The sequence below is a fragment of the Schistocerca gregaria genome, chromosome 2 (assembly GCF_023897955.1).
Source record: "Schistocerca gregaria isolate iqSchGreg1 chromosome 2, iqSchGreg1.2, whole genome shotgun sequence".
NCBI lineage: Eukaryota > Metazoa > Arthropoda > Insecta > Orthoptera > Acrididae > Schistocerca > Schistocerca gregaria.
The window spans coordinates 252142387-252165382 of NC_064921.1; the positions used below are offsets into that span (position 1 = coordinate 252142387).

Here is a 22996-nt window from a genome sequence, read left to right on the forward strand (position 1 = left end):
AAAATGAACACCTATATCTTTCCGTACGAGCTGTGATTTCCCATGTCTTATTATGATGATTGTTTCTCTCTATGTATGTCGGCGTCAACAAAATATTTTCTCAGTTGGAGGAGAAAAGTTGGTGATTGAAATGTCGTAATCAGATCCCGCTGCAACGAAAGACGCCTTTTTTTTAGTGATACCCACCTCAAATCCTGTTTCATGCCCTTGACACTCTCTACCCTATTTCTCGATAATGTGAAACGTCCTGCTCTTCTTTGAACTTTCTCGATGTAATACGTTAATCCTATCTGGTAAGGATCCCACACCGCGGAGCAATACTCCAAAAGCGGACAGGCAAGCGTAGTGTAGGCAGTCTCTTCAGTAGATGTGTTGCATCTTCTAAGTGTTCTGCCAGTTCTGCAGTCTTTGGTTTGCCTCCCACACGACATTTGCTATTCATTCTTTCCAATTTCAGTTGTTCGTATTTGTAATTCCTAGGTATTTAGTTGAATTTATGGTCTTTAGATTTGATTGATTTATCGTGTAACCGAGGTTTAACAGATTTCTTTTAGCACTCAATTTAATGACCTCACATTTTTTATTATTTAGGGTCAATTGTCAATTTTCGCACCAAACAGATATCTTATCTACATCGTTTTGCAGTTAGTTTCGATCATCTAATGACTTTACTAGATGATAAACGACAGCATCATCTGCAAACAACGTAAGAAGACTGTCAACATTGTCCCATAAATCTTTTATGTAGATAAGAACAGTAGAGGGTCTATAAGACAACCCGGGGGAACGTCAGAAATCACTTCTGTTTTACTCGATGACTTTCGGTCAGTTATTACGAAATGTATCCCATCCCCTGTGATGGCACTCAGAATTTCGTGTTGACTATGTGTCAACAGATTGTCCTCTTCAAGGTAATTCATAATGTTTAACAATATATACGATCCAAAATCCTGCTGTATATCGAAGTTAATGATATGGGCCAGTAGTTTAGTGGATTACTCCTATAGCCTTTCTTGAATACTGGTGTGACCTGTGCAACTTTCCAGTCTTTGGGTACGGATCTTTCGTCGATCGAGCGGTTGTATATGATTGCTAACTATAGACATCTTGCATTTGCATACTCCGCCAGAAACCTCGTATTCAATCTGGACAGAAGACTTGCTTTTATTGAGCGATTTAAACTGGTTCACTACTGCGAGGATACTTACTTTTAAGTTACTCGTGGTGGCAGCTGTTCTTGATTCGAATTCTGAAATATTTGCTTCGTTTTCTCTGATGAAGGAATTTCGGAAGACTGTGTTTAGTAACTCTGCTTTAGCAGCACTGTCATCGACAGAGTATTCATGCTGTCGCGCCGAGAACATCAGACTGTGTCTTGCCATTTGCATAGTGTACAGACGACTAGAATCTCTTTGGATTTTCTGCCGGTTTTCGAGACAATGTTTCGTTGTGGAAACTATTGTAAGCACCTCGTACTGAAGTCCGTGCTACATTTCTAGCTTCTATAAAAGATCGCCAATGGTGATTTTGCATTCGTTTAAATTTGGCATGGTCTTTTCGTTTTTTCTGCTACAGTGGCCTGACCTGCTTTGTGTACCATGGGAAATCATCTCCATCTTTTGTTAATTTATTTGGTATAAATCTCCCAATTTCTGTCGATACTATTTCTCTAAATTCAAGCCACACCTGTCTATGCTTACTTGTTAATTTGGAAGGAGTGGAGATTGTCTCTTAGGATGGCATCAAATGAACTATTTTTGAATAGATAATTTTTTTAAATTTTTGGTCGATATGGGAATTGCGGTATTCAGTCTCGCTACGACAACCATTGTTTACTAACACTTGTATCATTTGTCGTTATTTGGATTATTAATCCCATTCGAGTCCATCCATTAAGGAAATTTCATTGAAGTTACTATCTACATACAGGCGAAAGCTTATTTATTGACGTAAACGCAGATAAATGCATCAATCGAGGAAACAGACCAGATCGCGCTCACTGTGTCGCCGTCGCACTCCCCCGGGAACAGCGCACATTTCGCACAGAGCACCAGCTGCAGCTTGTGACGTCACGGCCGCCCGCTGCCGCTGCGCACGCCTTTGAGAGCTTCCCCTCTCAGGCGCCTCAACAGGTTTTCCCCCGCGGCGTCGGTTGTTAGCCGCCCCTCTCCGCCGTCCCCCTTCACCGAAAGATTGAAAATTCTGGGGACGGCGGTCTTTCCAGCCGAACTTCTCCCTCTGCAGCCACTGACCCGACTCCACCTAAGCCATTCCTCGGAGCAACGGCCAAACTCCCGAACGCACCTTTTTATCTCATTTTTGCTAGCATGAAGTCACCCACTCCGGACCAAAGTACTGGAACTGATGGGATTTCCGGCAATACTTGGGACTTAAAGATTTTGTCGTACTCCATTTCCTCAAAATGGAAATGAGATATTTTCTCAACAAGTCGGTAATGGTTTCATGTGGCTCACATATGCTTCGAGATACACTCCCAGAAAAAAAGGTACTCCATTTAAAGATTTCCAAATTTCTCAAGATAAATTCTTGCAACAGTGCACATGGTGTACGTGAAATGATTACATTTGCAGCTCAGTAGCACAAGAGGTTCTAAGGTACCAGGTATTGAGCCATACTAGAATATTTACATTAGTCACGTGGCTAGCCTGCACAGGCGGCAATGAAGGTACTGACTCTGACATCAAGTCGATCGTACAGATGGCGAATACTGTCCTGGATTACGTGATGCCACGTCTGCTCGACCTGTCCAGGCAGTTCCGTACGAGCTGTTGATTGACAAGTGGCACGAGTCACGTTTAGGTCCCATCATATCCCATACCTGCTCGATTGGAACCAAGTACGAAGATCGTTCTGACCAGCGAAGTTACTGCACGTCTTGCACAGCATGTCGAGTTTCACAGCCAGTCTGCGGACGAGCATTACCAAAAATTAATATCCACTTAATGGACAGATTCATTATAACAGTTTTTTTTCGCTTCGTAATATAAAGCTCAACAGATTTCTCGAATAGTAAGTTATGCAGTAACGCGTCCTTCACTTTTTTCCCATGAAACAATGTGTTCTAGATATAACTGTGGAAACTGTCACGAGTATCGTCATGTTTGTAAAATCTTGTTAGGCTTCTTATTGTGCCACCTTCAACGTATCATCTCAGTTTTTCCTCGGTCAGACATTTTGAAAATTAAAATGAAATGAAAGTACCCCGAGAAGAACGCTCCTGCAACAGTCCGTGGACTTTGGTAAGAAGAGCTGAAGTGGACATGGTACAATAACCTTAAAAGTTTTAATTCAGGTGATAGACGTGTATCTGGACTCTCTGAGCCAATAAAAAAATGCAGTCTGTTGCTTCTTAGATTGCTATATATATATATATATATATATATATATATATATATATATATATATATATATATATATATATATATATATATATATATATAATAATGAGTTTAGCCACGTCAGCCTTAGAGCATCAGCGAGGACAATCTGAACAATGAAATTTATACAGGCAAACTCACACATTAATTGCATGGCTAAACCCCACACACATAAATAATGATCAATGAGCTAGTTTGCGCCATTAATTATTAAAACTGTAAACATTACTGAGGTAGAAAGGTTGGGATGACTTTTCAAAACATACTATCGGGAGCAACGATAGTTACATGAGGCAGGAGATCTATTACAGAGGTTCTCACTATCGCATACGTGCTCTTAAACGAAATGTTTCTGTTATGCTATCTCAGAAAATGGAAGACTAAGTAGACGATGCGATAATGAGAGAAACTTTTTATGGAATACTGGAAGACTAAGGCCGAATCAGTGCACCTGAAATAGATGCCATTTCATTAAGCTATTAAGGGCCTTGCTAGTGCCAACAATAACTGAACTGTTCCACTAAGCATATACAATATATGAGTAAGGCGAAACATCCTCAGACTTGAAGATGATTGTAAGATTTACAATGTAAAAGAAGAGTGTCTGAAAGTGAGAGCATTACCAAGTTGTCAGTTTAATAAATTATGCTTACAAAACTGTTACACGAATTCTTTATAGAGGAATGGAGTGGCTGGGGCACCCCACTAACAAGGGATCAGGTTGAGTCCCAGAGAACTACAGCGAGACAATACTGCCCATACAACTTATCTTAGAAGACAGAAGGAGTAAAGACAATCCTGCATTTATTGCAGTTATAGATTTAGGGAAAGCGTTTGACAATATGCTTTAAAATTTTGAAGTTATCAATGATGAAATGCAAGGAGTGTAAGTTTTTCTAAAACTTTTACGCGCACCAGACTGCAGTTACAAGATTCAAAAGCTGTAGAAGGAAGGCAGTAATCCAGAAGCGAATGAGACAGCACTATCCATCATCTTATTTCTCTGTGCATAGGCAAGCAGTAAAGGAAATAAAAGGGCAATTTGAAAAAGGAAATAAGATCACTGAGAAGAAAAACAAAACCATTAAGGTCTGTCAATGACTTTAAAGTTTTGTTAGAGATGGGTAAAAGACTTGGTAGCTAAGACGAATGGAATTGACAGTGTCTTGACAACTTGTTATACAATGAAAAACAACATAAGTAAAATAAGGCAATGCAGTTTTTTCGAATTAAATAAGGAGACAGTGAGGTAATTGGATCAGGACATGAGACACTTTAGGTAGCAGAGGAGTTTTGCTATTTTGGCAGCAAAATCATTGGTGATGCCAAAAGTAAAGTTGATATACAAATGCATATTGCAACAGCAAGACAAGCTTTCTTACAAAAAGAAAACAGACATATCACAGAACAAAATAAATTCGAATGGTAGATAGTATTTGTTAGGGGCATAACCTTATTTGGAACTGGAATGTGGGCAAAAAACAATAAGGCCAAGAAGAGAGTAAAACCTTTTTAAATGTGGTGCTACAGAAGAACACACATAAGAAGATAGAGAGAATAATTAATGAAGAGGTACTGAAGCGATGTGGGTGGAGGGAGCTTGACTGAATGAAGGGGTAGGTTCACAGGACTTGTGAATCACTAAGAAATTGTTAAATACATGGAGGAAAAAAGTGGGAGGGGGAATTTTAGAGGGGTAAAAAAGTCAGCAAGCAAGCTGACAGGCTTATTGGAGGAGAAGCTGTGCAGATGTGGAGAGAACACCACAGGTTCAGCACTGGAGGCAGTGTCAACCAAACAATTATTTAAGTTGGTATATATAACCAATGAGACTGGAAACATACCAACTGTTGCACTTCAGCTACATAGTTCATGATTCTAAGTTACTGAGCAGAATATGTCATACAGATAAATGGGAAATAAATATGAGGATCTGTCAGATGACAGATAGTTCAGCTTTCGGGAAGATACAGGCACCAGGGAAGCAGTTCCAACACTGTGACCGGTAAGTGATCCAAAGCTTAAGAAAATTTAAGACACTTAAAGAATTTGTCAGTTTAGAAAAAGCTTTCAACGATTGAAAATAGTACAAAATATTCGAAACTCTCAAAAAAAAAAGTACAAGCTACAGGGAAAGATATAATACGTGGAAGTACCACAAGTCACTATAAGAATGAAAAGCCAAGAATGAATTGCTCAGATTGAAATTGGTGTAAGGCAGGGATGCAATCTTTCTCCCCAACTGTTAAGTCTTTACACCAAAGATGACATGTTTGAAATTAAATAGAATTTTGGGATTGGATTAAAATTCAGGATGAAAGGATGTCAAATACGATTTGCTGATGTCTGTGCTGTCCTCAGTAAAATTTAGGAAGATTTACAGGATCTGTTGAATGGAATAGCAATCCAATGAGCACAAAATTTGGACTGAGAATAACTCAAGGAACAACAAAAGTGATGAACAGTAGTAGAACTGAGATTAGCGAGAAACTTAACATCAGAATATGTGATCACGAAGTAGATTGGATTTAAATCATTTTCCGTGTGGCTAGCAGTGTCGTACCATTGTGGCCAGCATAGGGTTCAAGCGTCGTCCATGACCATGACAGCGCTTTTCCGAGGCTTCATTAGTTCTGTCCTGAACCAACTAATCACACTAAACGGGGGGTTAGCCCTATTAGTGGTTTGTTCTTTTCGTCGCCTTTTACGACTGGCAGAACATACTGGAGGCCTATTCTTTTTCTTCTTCTTCTTCTTCTTCTTCTTCTTATTATTATTATTATACAAGTGTGAGTTAGCAATTTCTAGCCTCACTCTTTTGTGCATTACAATAACGAATTCTTCTATGGAGTAGGAGGATTTTCAAGGGGACACTATTTCAGGTTTTTTTCAAATTTTACATTGGTGCCTTTTATACATTTTATATCATTGGGTAAATTAGCAAACATTTTAATTACAACAGTGTGCACCCCTTTTGCAATAAAAAGAACCTTAATGTGAAGTAATGAACGCCATTTTTCCTTTTGGTACTGTAATTATGTGCCTCTTTGTTCCTTTTGAACTAAACTAGTTTATTTTAAAAAAAAATTCATGAGGGACTAAATATACTGTGCAGCAGAAGTCAGAATGCCCAACTCCTTAAACAGATGTCAAATATGATAATGAGTGAGCATTACAGACTATTTTTACAGCTTGTTTTTGAGCAATAAAGACTTTCTTTCTTAAGAATGAGTTACTCCACAACATTTTTCCATATGACATTACTGTATGAAAATACTCAAAATATGGAAATTTACTGATTTGTCTGTCCCCAAGGTTTGCAATGATTATAACTGCAAATTTGGCTGAACTTAGTTGTTCTAGGGGTTCGAAAATGTGCTTCTTCCAATTTGAATTTTTATCATCATGGACACCTAACAGTTTGAAAGTTTCCAATCTACTTATTATTTCCTTACCATGTATTACATAATTACATAATTGGTGTAGTATCTCTAGATGTGCAGAAATAGATATGTTTTGTCTTTTCACAATATAGAATGAGACCATTCACAGAAGACGAGTCAATGATATTTTTAAGGACTTTGTCTACAATTTCTTCTGTTGCTGTATGTACACTTGGACGGATTACAACACTTGAGTCATCTGAAAAAAGAAGTAATTCTGTTTGTTGTGTGTTAGACTGAAGATGATTAGCATATATGAGGACAATAGTGGGCCAAGGAGTGAGTCCTGGGTAAACCAACACATAAATTCTCCCCAGTCAGACTAATGTCTCCAGCCTACACTTGTCAATTTACTAAATAAACCTTTATATATTGCTTTGGTTAAATATGACATTATCCATTGGTTGACTAGATCAAAAATACCATAAAACATCAGTTTATCTAGGAAAATATTGTGATTTACACAGTCAAATGCCTTAGTTAGGTCACAGAAGATACCAACCGGCACTATTCTGTTATTTTATGCGTGTAAAATTTGGTGAGTGAATATGTTAGTGACAATCTCAGCAGAGCAGAGCAGAGCAGAGCAACTCTTCGGAAATCCAAACTATGGTTTGTTGAGGACATTACTGTTGTTCATGTGAGATACTATTCTAGAATATATCACCTTCTCAAACATGATGTCAGCAGTGAAACAGGTCAGTAGTTATTGCCATCTCTCCTGTCACCCTTCTTAAAGAGGGGTGTAACGACGGCATGTTTCAGTCTCTCTGGAAAAATGTATTGAGATGGTGATACATTACATACTTCAGATAGGACAGGGCTTATTGCATGGGAACAAGTCTTTCAGTACTGTTCTGGGAACAAAATCAAACCCACTGAATATGAAGGAATAATAATATATGAAATTTAAGGGTTCTCCACAGAATGGGTAAGGAAAGAAATATTTAAAAGACAGCAACAGGAAGAAGGTGCAGGATGATAGGACATATTGTAAGACATCTCAGAATATTTGTATTGGTGCTAGAGCGAATTGGCAAAAACTTTAGAGAAGGGCAGTGATAGGAATATGCCAACCGACTAATTAAGGACATTGTTTGCCAGTGCTACTCTCAAATGGAAAGGTTTGTACAGCAGATTTAGAAGTGGCTGGTTCCATCAAACAAGTCAAATGTAAAATGAAGAAATATTCTCTAGAATTAAGACTACAATAAAAACATCACCATGAGCTGACGGCCTCAGTTATTCATTAGTAATGATTATTGAACATTAACAGAATGTACAGTAGGAAATGTATCCGCACAGTCTGTGGTTTCTTGTCAGCACTAGCACAGTGTATCACAGTGCGCCCATATCGCTGCGGCAGCGCAACAGGCTGCTGGACTAGCGATCTGTCAGCTGCGTGCAGTTAGGTGTACGTAGGGGGGGGTTACCTGCCGGAAAGCGCCGGCGCGAATGCCGTGGTCGCTGAGCAGCATGAGCACGGTGGACTGCAGTGCGCCCGTGTCCCTCAGCCAGCGCAGAAAGCTGCTGAGCTCGCTATCCGCCAGCTGCGGACCGTTGAGGCGATCGTGCGTCACGGACGTGCTCCACCCCAGTGCCCAGTAGCGCCAGCCAGCAGAGCCCATCGCTTCCACGAACTTGCGAACGTACGTCAGCAACACCGACACCTGAAGCCGCTCGCCAGCGCACCTGCAACAGGGCCAGGAAGTCTCGTCCACTCAGCCTTTGTACAGATTACATTAAATAAATTATGAATAATCCGCCTCGATTGCGAAAATTCCTGGTGTTTACCCAGGTTTCAACGTGGATAACCACGCCTTCTTCAGAACAAAATAAAAAGCAGCTTGCCTAAATGGGCATAGTCAGTTTCTAAAATAAACACCCACAACGGCAGTGGAGAGCCTGTGACCCATCGCACGTTGGCTGGGGCGAGGCAGCACACAGAGTTAAGTACTGTTATTGACTTGGTACGGATGTACCGTGTAATGTTAATAAATTTTATGGGGACCTGCCGTTGTGGGTGTTCATTTTAGAAATTGACTATGCCCATTTAGGCAAGCTGTTTTTTATTTTGTTCTGAAGAAGGCGTGGTTATCCACGTTGAAACCTGGGTAAACACCGGGAATCTTCGCAATCGAGGCGGATTATTCATAATTTATTTAGATAATTACGATTGCTGACGCGCTGCAATGCTGAAAGTTCTTAGATTAGATTAATACTAGTTCCATGGATCATGAATACGATATTTCGTAATGATGTGGAATGAGTCAAATTTTCCAATACATGACATAATTGAGTTAATTTAACAACATACTTAAGTTAATATAACATCTTTTTTATTTTTGTGTTTTTTATATTTTTTATTTTTTACTTTTTTAATAATTTGTTTTTTTTCTTTTTTTCTTAATTTATATCTAAAATTTCCTCCATGGAGTAGAAGGAGTTGTCATTCAGAAACGCTTTTAATTTCTTCTTAAATACTTGTTGGTTATCTGTCAGACTTTTGATACTATTTGGCAAGTGACCAAAGACTTTAGTGGCAGTATAATTCGCCCCTTTCTGTGCCAAAGTTAGATTTAATCTTGAATAGTGAAGATCATCCTTTCTCCTAGTACTGTAGTTATGCACACTGCTGTTACTTTTGAATTGGGTTTGGTTGTTAATAACAAATTTCATAAGAGAGTGTATATACTGAGAAGCTACTGTGGAAATCCCTAGATCCTTAAATAAATGTCTGCAGGATGATCTTGGGTGGACCCCAGCTATTATTCTGATTACACGCTTTTGTGCAATAAGTACTTTATTCCTTAGTGATGAATTACCCCAAAGTATGATGCCATTTGAAAGCAATGAGTGAAAATAGGCGTAGTAAGCTAATTTACTAAGATGTTTATCAGCAAAATGACCCTTATTGCATAAGTAGCTGAAATCAAACATTTTAGCAGATCATCAATGTGTTTCTTCCAATTTAATCTCTCACCAATGGACACACCTAAAAATTTGGAAAATTCCACCTTAGCTATATGCTTCTGATTAAGGTCTATATTTATTAATGGCTTTCTGTTTAGTCATCTTTGAACACATCTATTTCTTAACGTTGTCTTTCTGTTTAGTCATCTTTGAACACTTCTATTTCTTAACGTTGACCTCTGCTTACCCTCTATTCCACAGTTAATTAGGGGATGCAAAAAGGTTCACCTCAAAAAAGTACTGTCCAGTCACAATGTGATCACCCGTCGAAAAGCTTGAACAACCACCTTTTGCAGTGCTGACCAGTACGAGAGTTGCAGGAAGAGAGTCAGTTAAGTTCTGGAAGGTACCAAAAGAGAAGTGGAGTCATGCCGACTCCATTGTCATGACCAGCTGCCCTAGGCTTCTCGGTTGAGGATCCGTGGCGCGAACAGCCCAGTCGAGATGGTATGAATGACTTTCAATCCGGGGAGTTTGGTTGTCAAGGGAGTGCAGTAAACTCATTGTGGTCATCTTGTAAGCATGCATGTGTACTGTGAGCTGTGTGACATGTTGGATCGTCCTGCTGGTAGACGCCATCGTGCTGAGGAAGAACAGACTGCATGTAGGGGTGGACGTAGCCCTCAAGGATAGGTACACACTTGTGTTGATCAACACTGGCTTCGAGAATTACGAGCTCACCCAGGGAATGGCCTCCAGCTTGGGTTGTTCCAACAATTGTTGCAGGGTGCTTGCTTTCAGACATCTCACGCAGTACAAGTCAGTGGCATCAGTTCGATGGAGCCTAAAACGTGATTCATCTGAATAAGCCAGCTATATCCACACAGCGGAAGTCCGGTTTTGGTGCCGGCGTGCAAACTCTAGCCTTCAAAGTCGATGAACAGCAGTTAGCATGGGTGCATGAACCAGGCACTTAGTGTGGAGACTCATACACAGCAACATTCACTGAACGGTCGTTGAGGGAACACTGTTAGTAGTCCTTTGGTTCACACAGGAGGTCAGTTGCTCAACAGTTGGACGTCTATTCACCCACACACATCTCTGCAGCCGTTGGCCGGCCGCAGTGGTCTCGCGGTTCTAGGCGCGCAGTCCGGAACCGTGCGACTGCTACGGTCGCAGGTTCGAATCCTGCCTCGGGCATGGATGTGTGTGATGTCCTTAAGTTAGTTAGGTTTAAGTAATTCTAAGTTCTAGGGGACTGATGACCACAGCAGTTGAGTACCATAGTGCTCAGAGCCATTTGAACCATTTTTTGCAGCCGTTGTTTACCCCTACCATCTATGGACCGTACTGCACCACAGTTGATTCGGTGCTGGATTTGGATAGCGCCATTTTGCCATGCATGGTATACCTTAACCATGGCGTTACTGGAACAGTTTACAGGCTTAGTCGTTTCGGAAATGCTTCCTCCTTTCTCCGAAACCGTTTTGGACGTCTGATAAATCGCTCTATTTCTGCATTATGACACCAACTGCACAGTTTACCGGGTCCACCGAAAACACTTTATGTACACTCCACTGCTAGTGCTGCTATCTGCCGTCTGTGGTTATTGCGATTATTGCACAGTGACATCGAACACAGGCGATGGTCATATAATGCGCCTGGGCAATGTATATGTTCTGCTTGTTACAAGATATAAGCTTGAGAAAACATTTTAAGTAAACTTGTATATATGTGCCAGTCGTGAGTTTGTAATGGTACTTGAATTACGCAACCATTACGGCTCCTCACCTGAACCTCTCGATACCAGGAATATTCTACTGTGTTTCTGCAAATTAGTTGACATATTTCTGAGACAAATTTCAGATTTGATTTCATTTGTGATACATCGATATCTTTATATTGCAATGATATTATTCTTACGTGTCTTCTTGCATTTGTCACTATGATCTTTGACGTACTTGTAACTCTGATTTTTAGGCGCGTAAGCGATTATTAGTTAGTTAGTTGTTAAGTTGTTAGAGAGTCGGATCTTGAGACGGTCAAGTCTTGGACGTCATGTTGGAAAGATGCATATTGTAGTTGGCTTATAAAATGTGAGGAAGATGTTTTCAAGTATTTTTTGTATTGTGAAGGGATGTTTTGTGTGTTACGTGATATTGCAATAAAAGCAGTTAAAAGAAAGTGTAACTTGAATTCGGAGTGCTGAATTTTTTTTACATCACTATTGTGCTAACTTTGAAAGGTTTAATCTCCAAGAATGGTTTGCGAAACGCATCTACAAAACATTTGAATATAGCTGGATAAAACCTAGGCCTCTTTGCATCCGAGCTTGAAATCATAATCACCTAGATTTTCAACAATTGAGCCATGATAATACGAGACCAGCGTGGGAAACACAAAAAGATGAGTGCCTAGTTTTTTCATTATTACATGAAATGACTATTACCTGTGCTCTAATGACACCTGTCAAATAATATGACTGATGTTACCCGAAAATGCAGTATTTAGTAGCGTGAGCAACATCACAATTGTTATTAAAATTTTGACCTTTGTTGTGGTAGGGTTGTTAGAAGTTGACACTTCATGCTGTCGCTGGTAGGGGTCTCCCTTGTATAATTAGCTTCCTCACCCCTCTTTCATTAACCAATGTATGTCAAGCCCAGTGGAAGAAGGCGTTTTACGTCCTTTATGTCAGCTCCTGATATTCAGTTCCAGCTGTTTGACGTGATTTTCACAGAGAATAAAGCAATGAATGACAGATGAACTTATCTCGCATTACACCATCGATTTCCAGTGAATGTCATCCTGACAGACTCTCAAAACTTGAGACGAATTTGACAGCCCGGATGTTTGTTGTGTGGCCAGTAAAAGGCACATAGAAGATGTGGAACGTAAATGAAAATTTTGACTCTAAAAGTAATAAATGCTATATTATTCTCTGGAGCTTTTAATATTGCAACCATTTGAAAACTGGGTCGATGTCTGTGAGTCAAATATTATACTACAAATTAGTTATTTACATGACTATTTTTAATCAGGTAAACATAAACTTAAAATTTTGCTATTACATCGTTTCGTCTAATGACATTAAAGTAACTTGCTCGAGTAACACTTAAAATCTGGGAAAATTTTCTACAACTATTCGAGACATAAGCAAGCCTGTGAATCTCCTGCATACAACACTAAGAATGTCTGAGCAATAAATATGATAGACCAGTTCCCTTCATGTGGGCAGGCTACTACAACCTCTTTCAAATGAGAGAAGAGTTTTATAAAGAGACACTTCTCCAGATTTATTTTCCACGTCTGTCTTACACAACATACATTCGATCTTTAGCATCATTTCCAGCTTTGGTATTTGCTTTCAGTAGGACTTCCTTTGTGCACAGATCTCGGTTTTGTGCACATTAGCAAGTGATAGGGCTCCGTTTTTCTCCACAGCTACATTCTCTCCTTCACCTAGTCGTTGCCATTGTTGTAAGTTCACATTGTTCCTCATTTTAAGACAGCAGAGAATTACATAAAGAAAGAGACATGTTGTGCTCGGCTAGTAATCTGCCTTTTAATAGCATGACTGATTGATGATCCAGTGCCCTCCATTTCTTCAGCAATTTTGCTTTTTGGTTTTGTTTCAGTGGTGGTGGTGATGGTGTTGTTTCTAAAAATCTGTGGCGTGAATGAAGCGTCAGTCTATGGCAACAGAGGCTACCCAGGATGACACATTCGTTTTATTGTGTCTCCGCGACAACTACCTCCTTTTGTTAGGTGCTGCAATGCCGGCGAGGATGTAGTTGGTGGATTGTCATTGACTTGAGACATCCATTATTTACACTTGCCGTTTGAATGAAGACTACGTGAACATGTTTTTTGTAGGATGAGGCAATCCGTACAGGAACAAAAAACTCAGCTAATGCCTGATGACCACCTCGTGATGGTTCAAAACGAAATGAGTAGGCAAATGAAGAACCAAAGGCACATTGTCTCCATTTTTTTCGCATTACATCCCACCTACAGCTGTCAGTGTTTGTTTTAATTTCTGAACTACGAAACGATTTAGGCCTTGGACTATTTTTACTTAAATTAAAGCAATAATAGGAAAGTTTGCAGGGTTGCGTTTATTTCGCAACAGAACAGCATAAACAGGTGATAGTAAAGTATAAACAGCAACTGAAACATGCGTAATGGTAGACAAAAATGTTATTACTCTTTTTCCAACTTAACAGATTTGCGCACACATTCCCATAATTGACAATGTGCTCACTATCGCATGTGACAACCTATTGCAACATTACATGCCTAACAACGACGGTGAATGCTGTTTATGATGTCATCAATCTCATGTTGAAGCAACAACGCCAATTCTTCTGCAGAGCTGCTCGCAAGTCTGCAGGAGTGGTTGGTGGATGCTGGAGTGATGCAAGCCGTCTCCGTAGTGCACCCCAGACGTGCACTATTGGATTCAAATCGAAAGAGGGACCAGGCCACGCCATGAATGCAGTATTTTCCGTTTGTAAGAAAACGTCAACCGCGCGTGCTCTATGAAGTCGATCATTTTTGTCCATAAATACGAAGCAACTGACCTCCTGTGTGAACCAAAGGACTACCAACAGTGTTTCCTCAACGACCGTTCAGTGAATGTTGCTGTGTATGAGCTCCACAGTAAGCGCCTGGTTCATGCACCCATGCTAACTGATGCTCATCAACTTTGAAGGCTAGAGTTTGCACGCCGGCACCACAACCGGACTTCCGCTGTGTGGATACAGCTGGCTTATTCAGATGAATCACGTTTTAGGCTCCATCGAACTGATGCCACTGAGTTGTACGGCGTGAAATGTCTGAAAGCAAGCACCCTGCAACAATTGTTGGAACAGCCCAAGCTGGAGGCCATTCCCTGGGTGAGCTCATAATTCTCGAAGCCAGTATTGATCAACACAAGTGTGTACCTATCCTTGAGGGCTACGTCCACCCCTACATGCAGTCTGTTCTTCCTCAGCAAGATGGCGTCTACCAGCAGGACGATCCAACACGTCACCCAAGTCACAGTACACATGCATGCTTACAGCACCTCGCAACAACTGCATGTGAGTCCCAAGATCTCGTCAGGGTATCGGACAACAGTTAAAACTTGTCCATTTACCCGTACAATTGCATGAATAGCGGTTCGAATGGTCAACATTATCCCTGCGCACACCACTAGGGACCCTCCTCTATATTGGTCTCTTTCCATAAAATTGGAGTCCCGAAATCGTGTTCCACATTCCCTCTAGATGCGAATCCGTCGAGGCTCATTCGACAGACCAAATCGGCACTCCTTTCTGAAAATAATATTGGCCGACTGTTCGACCGTCCAGGCGGCACGCTGGAAGCTCCACTCCAGACATTCCCTTCTGTGGTGACGCATCAGAGGTACACATACAGCAAGTCTCCGACACTAAACACAGCCTTTGCCACGATACAGTACGTCAAGTGGATGCTGCGAGGTCAGATGCCAGTTGCCGTGCAGTACTTAGGCGGTACCGTTGTGCCCTTACAGCCAATTAACAGTCTTTTCTTTCAGATGTCAGACGTGGTCGGCCCTGCCCTGGTTTTTGGGATACAGTTTCTGTCTGTATAAACTGTCGCCACATCCGAGAAACAACTGAACGATTGACGGTAAGCCATCGGCCACATGAGTTTACGACTGGCCTGCTTCCGTTCTTCCTACGGTCCTCCAGGGCAATGAGTCTCGTAGGCGTCTTGTCTGTGTCATATTGCACCTTCTGTGACTGTACACACGATTGTGGATATGGGACTGCCCTACAAATACTATGTTTGATAAGTGCCCTGACGTCATCGCTGGCGCGGTTGTCTGTTGACCAGAATGCTATCATTCGTGCAGAACACGATCGTACGGACATCTGTTGACATTTGGCGTGCCTGTATGGTGACTTAGACACGGGACGGTTTTTTTCTTTAATTTTGGACACCAGTGTATATTTGTTGAAAGTTTGGTTGCCAACTACTGCGATGAAAAAGTTTTGCCATATTAGCCTCTTAGCTGCACTGCACAGAAAACATATCTACAGCCTTGTGCACATAGGTGTTTCTTACAAATGCACAGCCAGTACATTAATATGGCAGCATATCATATATATTACTAAATCTCGTAATCGCACTCAGTGTACGGGCTGTGACACAGTAATTTCAATTAAAAATGTAAAATATTCGGTCAGGTGCAGAATGCTGTTGACATAAATTACGTACTTGTGTAAGAGGCCAGTATCACAATATTTACCATTCCTGGCCCCCGGAGTAGACAACATTCCATTAGAACTACTGACGGCCTTGGGAGAGCCAGTCCTGACAAAACACTACCATCTGGTGAGCAAGATGTATCAAACAGGCGAAATACCCTCAGACTTCAAGAAGAATATAATAATTCCAATCCCAAGGAAAGCAGGTGTTGACAGATGTGAAAATTACCGAACTATCAGTTTAATAAGTCACAGCTGCAAAATACTAGCGCGAATTCTTTACAGACGATTGGAAAAACTAGTAGAAGCCGACCTCGGGGAAGATCAGTTTGGATTTCGTAGAAATGTTGGAACACGTGAGGCAATACTGATCCTACGACTTATCTTAGAAGCTAGATTAAGAAAAGGTAAACCTACGTTTCTAGCATTTGTAGACTTAGAGAAAGCTTTTGACAATGTTGACTGAAATACTCTCTTTCAAATTTTGAAGGTGGCAGGGATAAAATACAGGGAGCGAAAGGCTATTTACAATTTGTACAGAAACCAGATAGCAGTTATAAGAGTCGACGGGTATGAAAAGGTAGCAGTGGTTGGGAAGGCAGTGAGACAGGGTTGTAGCCTCTCCCAGATGTTATTCAATCTGTATATTGAGCAAGCAGTAAAGGAAACAAAAGAAAAATTCGGAGTAGGTATTAAAATCCACGAAGAAGAAATAAAATCTTTGAGGTTCGCCGATGACATTGCAATTGTGTCAGAGACAACAAAGGACTTGGAAGAGAAGTTGAACGGAAGTGTCTTGAAAGGAGGATATAAGATGAACATGAACAAAAGCAAAAACGAGGATAAGGAGTGTAGTCGAATTAGGTCGGGTGATGCTGAGAGAATTAGATATGGAAATGAGACACTTAAAGTAGTAAAGGAGTTTAGCTATTTGGGGAGCAAAATATCTGATGATGGTCTAAGTAGAGAGGATATAAAATGTAGACTGGCAATGGCAAGGAAGCGTTTCTGAAGAAGAGAAACTTGTTAACATCGAGAATAGATTTAAGTGTCAGGAAGTCATTTTTGAAAGCATATGTAAGGAGTGTAGCCATGTATGGAAGTGAAACATGGACGATAAATAGTTTGGTCAAGAAGAGAATAGAAGCTTTTGAAATGTGGTGCTGCAGAAGAATGCTGAAGATTAGATGGGTAGATCACATAACTAATAAGGAAGTGTTGAAAAGGATTGGGGAGAAGAGAAGTTTTTGGCACAACTTGACTAGAAGAATGGATCGGTTGGTAGGACATGTTCTGAGGCATCAATGGATCACCAATTTAGTATTGGAGGGCAGCGTGGAGGGTAAAAATGGTAGAGGGTGACCAAGAGATGAATACTCTAAGCTGCTTCAGAAGGATGTAGGTTGCGGTAGGTACTGGGACATGAAGAAGCTTGCGCGGGATAGAGTAGCATGGAGAGCTGCATCAAACGAGTCTCAGGACTGAAGACCACAACAACAACAACTGGTCTCCATGTTGATACAGTCATCGAATGTTCTTATGAACAAAACACACACACACACACACACACACACACACACACACACACACACACACACACACACACACAGAGAGAGAGAGAGAGAGAGAGAGAGAGAGAGAGAGAGAGAGAGAGAGAGAGAGAGAGAGAGAGAGAGAGAGGAGGGGGGAGAGGGGGCGGGACAAAATTACAAGTTTATAGCCGTAGAAGACACCAAAGATTTTTAGTTACACAGCCGTGACACATACACACTGGGAGTCCTACTGGGAATGGAAATGGTCCACAGGTAGAGTGTCTGACCTGCTCGTAGTCTCGGTGCCGGCGTGGCCCAATTCCTTGTCGACGGCGCGCATGTAGGGCCGAGGGTAGTAGTCCGTGGGAGGCTCCGAGAAGCCCGGCTTCTCGAAGTGGAACATGCCCAGGTACGGAGTGTCCTCGATGAACATCGTCCGGTGTCCTGCTGCGCTGCACGAAAAAAAGAGACACAGGCATTCATGAACTGGGAACAAAGCATCAAGAGAGTGACATATGGAACACGTGGTACATGGCCTAGCCTATAATTCATCGGTGTTATCCAAATTGCTATTCACTGTACAATTACACCACACAGAACACAATAAAGTAGCTGTAGAACTGAACTTAAGTCCAAGCACAGTCGGTAACGCAAGCGGTGACCGTAACAGTAACAGCAGATAAGGCAGACACCTTTGTAGCTGTGCACGTCAGCTCCAAGTCCGGTTTGAGAGGAGGGGTTTAAGGGGAGGGCTATGTTTAACATGTCACGTCGTCTGCTAGGCAGCGCTGCCAACATTGTCGTCTCTGTCGTTTCAGGACTGCTTTCTATCGATATAGCAGCAACTAGTCTTGAAACCAGCACGGCTTCTACGGTCGCAGGTTCGAATCCTGCCTCGGGCGTGGATGTGTTAGGTTAGTTAGGTTTAAGTAGTTCTAAGTTCTAGGGGACTGATGACCTCAGATGTTAAGTCCCATAGTTCTTAGGGCCATTTGAACCATTTTGAGTCTTGCAACTTATTGGCAGATTAAAACTGTGTGCCAGACTGAGACTCGAACTCGGTACGTTTGCCATTCATGCGCATGTACTCTATCGGCTGAGCTACTTAAGCACGACTTATGACCCGTCCTCGCAGCTTTACTTCCGCCAGTACCTGTCTGCTATCTTCCAAGCTTCACAGAGTGGTTAGCACACTGGACTCGCATTTGGGAGGACGACGGTTCAATCCCCTCTCCGGCCATCCTGATTTAGGTTTTCCGTGATTTCCCTAAATCGCTTCAGGCAAATGCCGGGATGGTTCCTTTGAAAGGGCACGGCCGATTTCCTTCCCCATCCTTCCCTCACCCGAGCTTGCGCTCCGTCTCTAATGACCTCGTTGTCGACGGGACGTTAAACACTAACATCCTCCTCCTTCAAACTTCACAGAAGCTCTCCTGCGAAAGTTGCGGCACTTGCACTTACGCTAGAAAGTTTCATATCAGCATACGCTTCCCAGCAGAGTGAGAATTTCATTCGGGATACATCATTCAGTCTGTGGCTAAGCCATGTCGCCGCAATACTTTCTTCCAGGAGCGCTGCCTAAGCATAGGCACAGTATACCTTGGTTCTTTATCGTAACTTAAATTTACAAAGTCTTGTAACTGAAGTGGAAGCACCATAACTGACCGTACCATATCTCTGTAGCCAAAATATTAAGGCCGGCATCAAATTTCTGGTGTCTTTCCACTTCCCACGAAGCCCTGCTGTGGGCTTAACGCCTGTATAATGATTGTCAACCAGGTGTGCATATATCTCCTTCGTTGCGGGGTCGGTAGTAGTATAGTAGTAACATGGGCGTATCAAATAAGGCCCACTACTCGTAATTCTGAAAGTATGAGGGAGACCTGGAAGGTGTCAGCACTTGGTGAGCACTCGTCAGCTGTAATTCGTTTCGTTCCATTTTGTATTGTTCCTTTTGAGTGCTAAGTTGGACTAGCTTCGGAGTGTGTGGCTTTCTGATACATCTGGAGTAATTTGTAGGCAATCATTATGTATTATATATGCCCTGGAAAGCTCGTTTATTCATCTTTAAAAATGTGTAATTAAACAATTAGTGGTATGAAGGTACTGACAACTGAACGGGGGAAAGTAGGGGGGGTCTGATAAGTCCCGGGCGGGCCTTGTTTAATACATTTCTTGTAAGAAAAGTCATTAGTTTTCTTTACTGTGAATCAGATATTACTGTCCTCTCCGCTAATTAATTGACTCATGTGAGAGTTGGAACCTGTGAACACTTATTTGAGGGGTGGGGGGGGGGGGGGGTATTACGAAAACTAGAGTTGACGATTTTAATTTAAGTTCATAAAAGAGAAAAGAAGCTTTCTCGAAAAGACCATGCTTTAGGTATGCGGTTATGTATAACGTGCAAGAGGATATGTTTTTAAGATGTTGAACAGTTTAACTGGAATTTTCGTATTTCCTTTTTTCATTTTTTTGGTTACATAATTTTTTCTCTCTGTAAATGTCTACTTGTAATTATATTTCTTTGTTACAATAATGTAACAACATTTAATCTGATAGTGTCTTATTTTCTACTTCTATAATAATTTAAGATGGTTTGCTTTGTTATGGGGAAGGAGACCAGACAGCAAGCTCATCGGTCTCATAGGATTAGGGAAGGACGGGGGAGGAAGTCGGCAGTGCCCTTTGAAAGGAACCATCCCAGTATTTGCCTGGAGCGATTTAGGGAAATCACGGAAAACCTAAATCAGGATGGCCGGACGCGGGATTGAACCGTCGTCCTCCCGAATGCGAGTCCAGTGTCTAACCACTGCGCCACCTCGCTCGGTAATTTAACAGCATGGGCCTTGTTAAGAACACACATTCGGCCTTATTTAGGAGACATAGTGTTAACAAAGCCCACTAAGCGACTAACGCTTCATTACTTACATCTAAATTAGTGAAGTTATTAAACTCTCCTTTTTTACCCTAACGGAGGAGTAAATTGAATTTCTAGTTCTGTAGATAGATTTCCCTAAATGTCCAAACCTTAAGTAGCCTTAGTGAACATCTCTCTTATAAAGAAATTACGCAGTCATTGCTTCGTTTTAAAACAACGTAACCAAAATAGCGAGAAAGAAGAAGATAATATGTAAATATTCGTGCATGGAATAGGTGTTACAAAGGGGAAATGATTTTAGGTTAGATTTTAAACTTGCTCTGTTACCTGTCAGACATTTTACCCTCTAGTGTTGTGGTATGGACATTACTATTTTTCTCAAATTGTGATGGATTATTTATGGCGAATTTCATTAGCTTATATACATATTGTAAAGGTGTTGTTAAAATGGCTAACTTCTTCAAGTTGCGCCTCTATGATGATCGGAGGTGAACACCACAAGTAATTTTTATTGTTCGCTTTTGTAAAATTAATACTTTCTTTCTAAAAATTGCGTTACCGCAGTAAATTATGCCCCAAGACATTATAGAGTGGAAATATGCATAACATGTCAGTAGGGTGAGTTATTTGTGCCGGCCGCGGTGGTCTCGCGGTTCTAGGCGCGCAGTCCGGAACCGTGGGACTGCTACGGTCGCAGGTTCGAATCCTGCCTCGGGCATGGATGTGTGTGATGTCCTTAGGTTAGTTAGGTTGAAGTAGTTCTAAGTTCTAGGGGACTAATGACCACAGCAGTTGAGTCCCATAGTGCTCAGAGCCATTTGAACCATTTTGAGTTATTTGTTTCCAAGAGTAACAGTTATTGGAGGAGCAAAAGTAGCTGAAGTTAACAGTTTGAGCAGCTCAGTGCCGGCCGCTGTGACCGAGCAGTTCTACGCGCTACAGTCCGGAACCGCGCTGTTGCCGGGGTCGCAGGTTCGAATCCTGCCTCGTGCATGGATGTGTGTGATGTCCTTAGGTTAGTTAGGTTTAAGTAGTTCTAAGTGTAGGGGACTGATGGCCTCAGATGTTAAGTTCCATAGCGCTGAGAGCCATTTGAACCATTTGAGCAGCTCAGTAACATACTTCTTCCACTTGGAGTTTCTATCAATATTTACAATCAAAAATTTGTAGCATTTTACCCCACTTACTGATTCCTGTTCATGCGCTACAGCAACTGATGGTGTGGCTACCTGATGCGCAGAATTGAATACAGTGTTTCTCAAAATTAATGGAGAATTCGTTTGCAGGGAAACACTTCAAACTTTATTGAAGATCTTCACTAACGGCCTCTTCCATTGCTTTATTTCTAATATGATTTATTACAACAGTAGTATCGTCAGCAGAGTGTACCAGTTGTGCTTGTTGAACGTTCGTTAAGGCGGGACGTTGATGAAAAACACACATTATTTCAAAAATGCACGAAATCCACAGTTTTCGAGATAGGTAATGAAATTTTGTACCGCGCTTTACATGAAAGTAACACATTTACATATAAAATCCTTCGATTATATGTATTCAACTTTTTTAAAAAAGAAATTTGAAGTTTTATTTTCAAAAAATAATGGATGTTCCTTTTTCTCAGAAAGTATTCAAGAGATTTCAACAAAAATTTGTCTGTTACATCTCTTTATATGTTGTAAGTTTCTCTCATGAGGTTTTTGGAATAGGTCTAATAGGAGAATTTTCATAATGTTTTAATTATAATTCCAGAAGTACAATTTTAAATTGAAGCAAAATTCCAAGCTTGCAATCAGAATTTCAAAATTGATCTTGAGACATCGGTTTTTAGGTTTACAGAAATATGTGTACAACATTTCATAATTCTAGCATTCATAGAAACTGAGGAAAAGGTATATAAGCTATTAAAAACAAAGTTTTCAGGAAATGCAATTTAAAGTTCAACCTAACTTTTTTCCTTATGTCACTTTTTCAGAAGGCGTCACATTTGTACTCTGGGTCATCTTTCCCTTCAAGGCTTCTCTTCTGGTTTCTTGTTGTCTGTCTTCTTTGCTTTACCAGGTCTTCAATTGACTTTTCAGCTGCAGAGACGCGCTGTAAATCTATTTTTCTCATGATGTCTTGAGTAAAATTTCCTATCTTGAATCCCGTTCTTTCTAATACTTTCATCCTCCCGACGTTCCCACCATTAAATACAATAACTGCATCAAAAGTTGCAATTCTGACAACTGTAGCAGATGCAAACGTGTTTTTAGGGCATCGTTTCCATATGAGTGAATTTAGAAGGCTCTGAGCTCTATGGGACTTAACATCTGTGGTCATCAGTCGCCTAGAACTTAGAACTACTTAAACCTAACTAACCTAAGGACATCACGCACATCCATGTCCGAGGCAGGATTCGAACCTACGACCGTAGCAGCCACACGCTTCCGGACTGACGAGCCTAGAACGCCTCGGCCACCGCGGCCGGCTGAGTGAATTTAGAGAATCGTTTATAAGATACGGAACTGAGCCAAAGATGATCTATAAAACCAAAAAGTATGTATCACGGCCTTCTAGATGTATCCCGCACACGTTTGGTTGAAAGTAATACACAGAA

The 22996-nt window shown here is 41.1% G+C and overlaps 1 protein-coding gene across 1 annotated transcript in view; it reads right to left on the reverse strand.

Annotated features, from left to right (window-relative positions):
• LOC126336801 (uncharacterized) overlaps positions 1 to 22996 on the reverse strand; it is a 156433-nt gene that overhangs the window by 22346 nt on the left and 111091 nt on the right. Inside the window, exons 7-8 of the mRNA XM_050000836.1 lie at positions 17810 to 17974; positions 8275 to 8533 (exon numbers count right to left, since the gene is read on the reverse strand). Of these exons, the coding sequence (XP_049856793.1) occupies positions 8275 to 8533; positions 17810 to 17974 (424 nt within the window). The remainder of the gene's footprint in view (positions 1 to 8274; positions 8534 to 17809; positions 17975 to 22996) is intronic.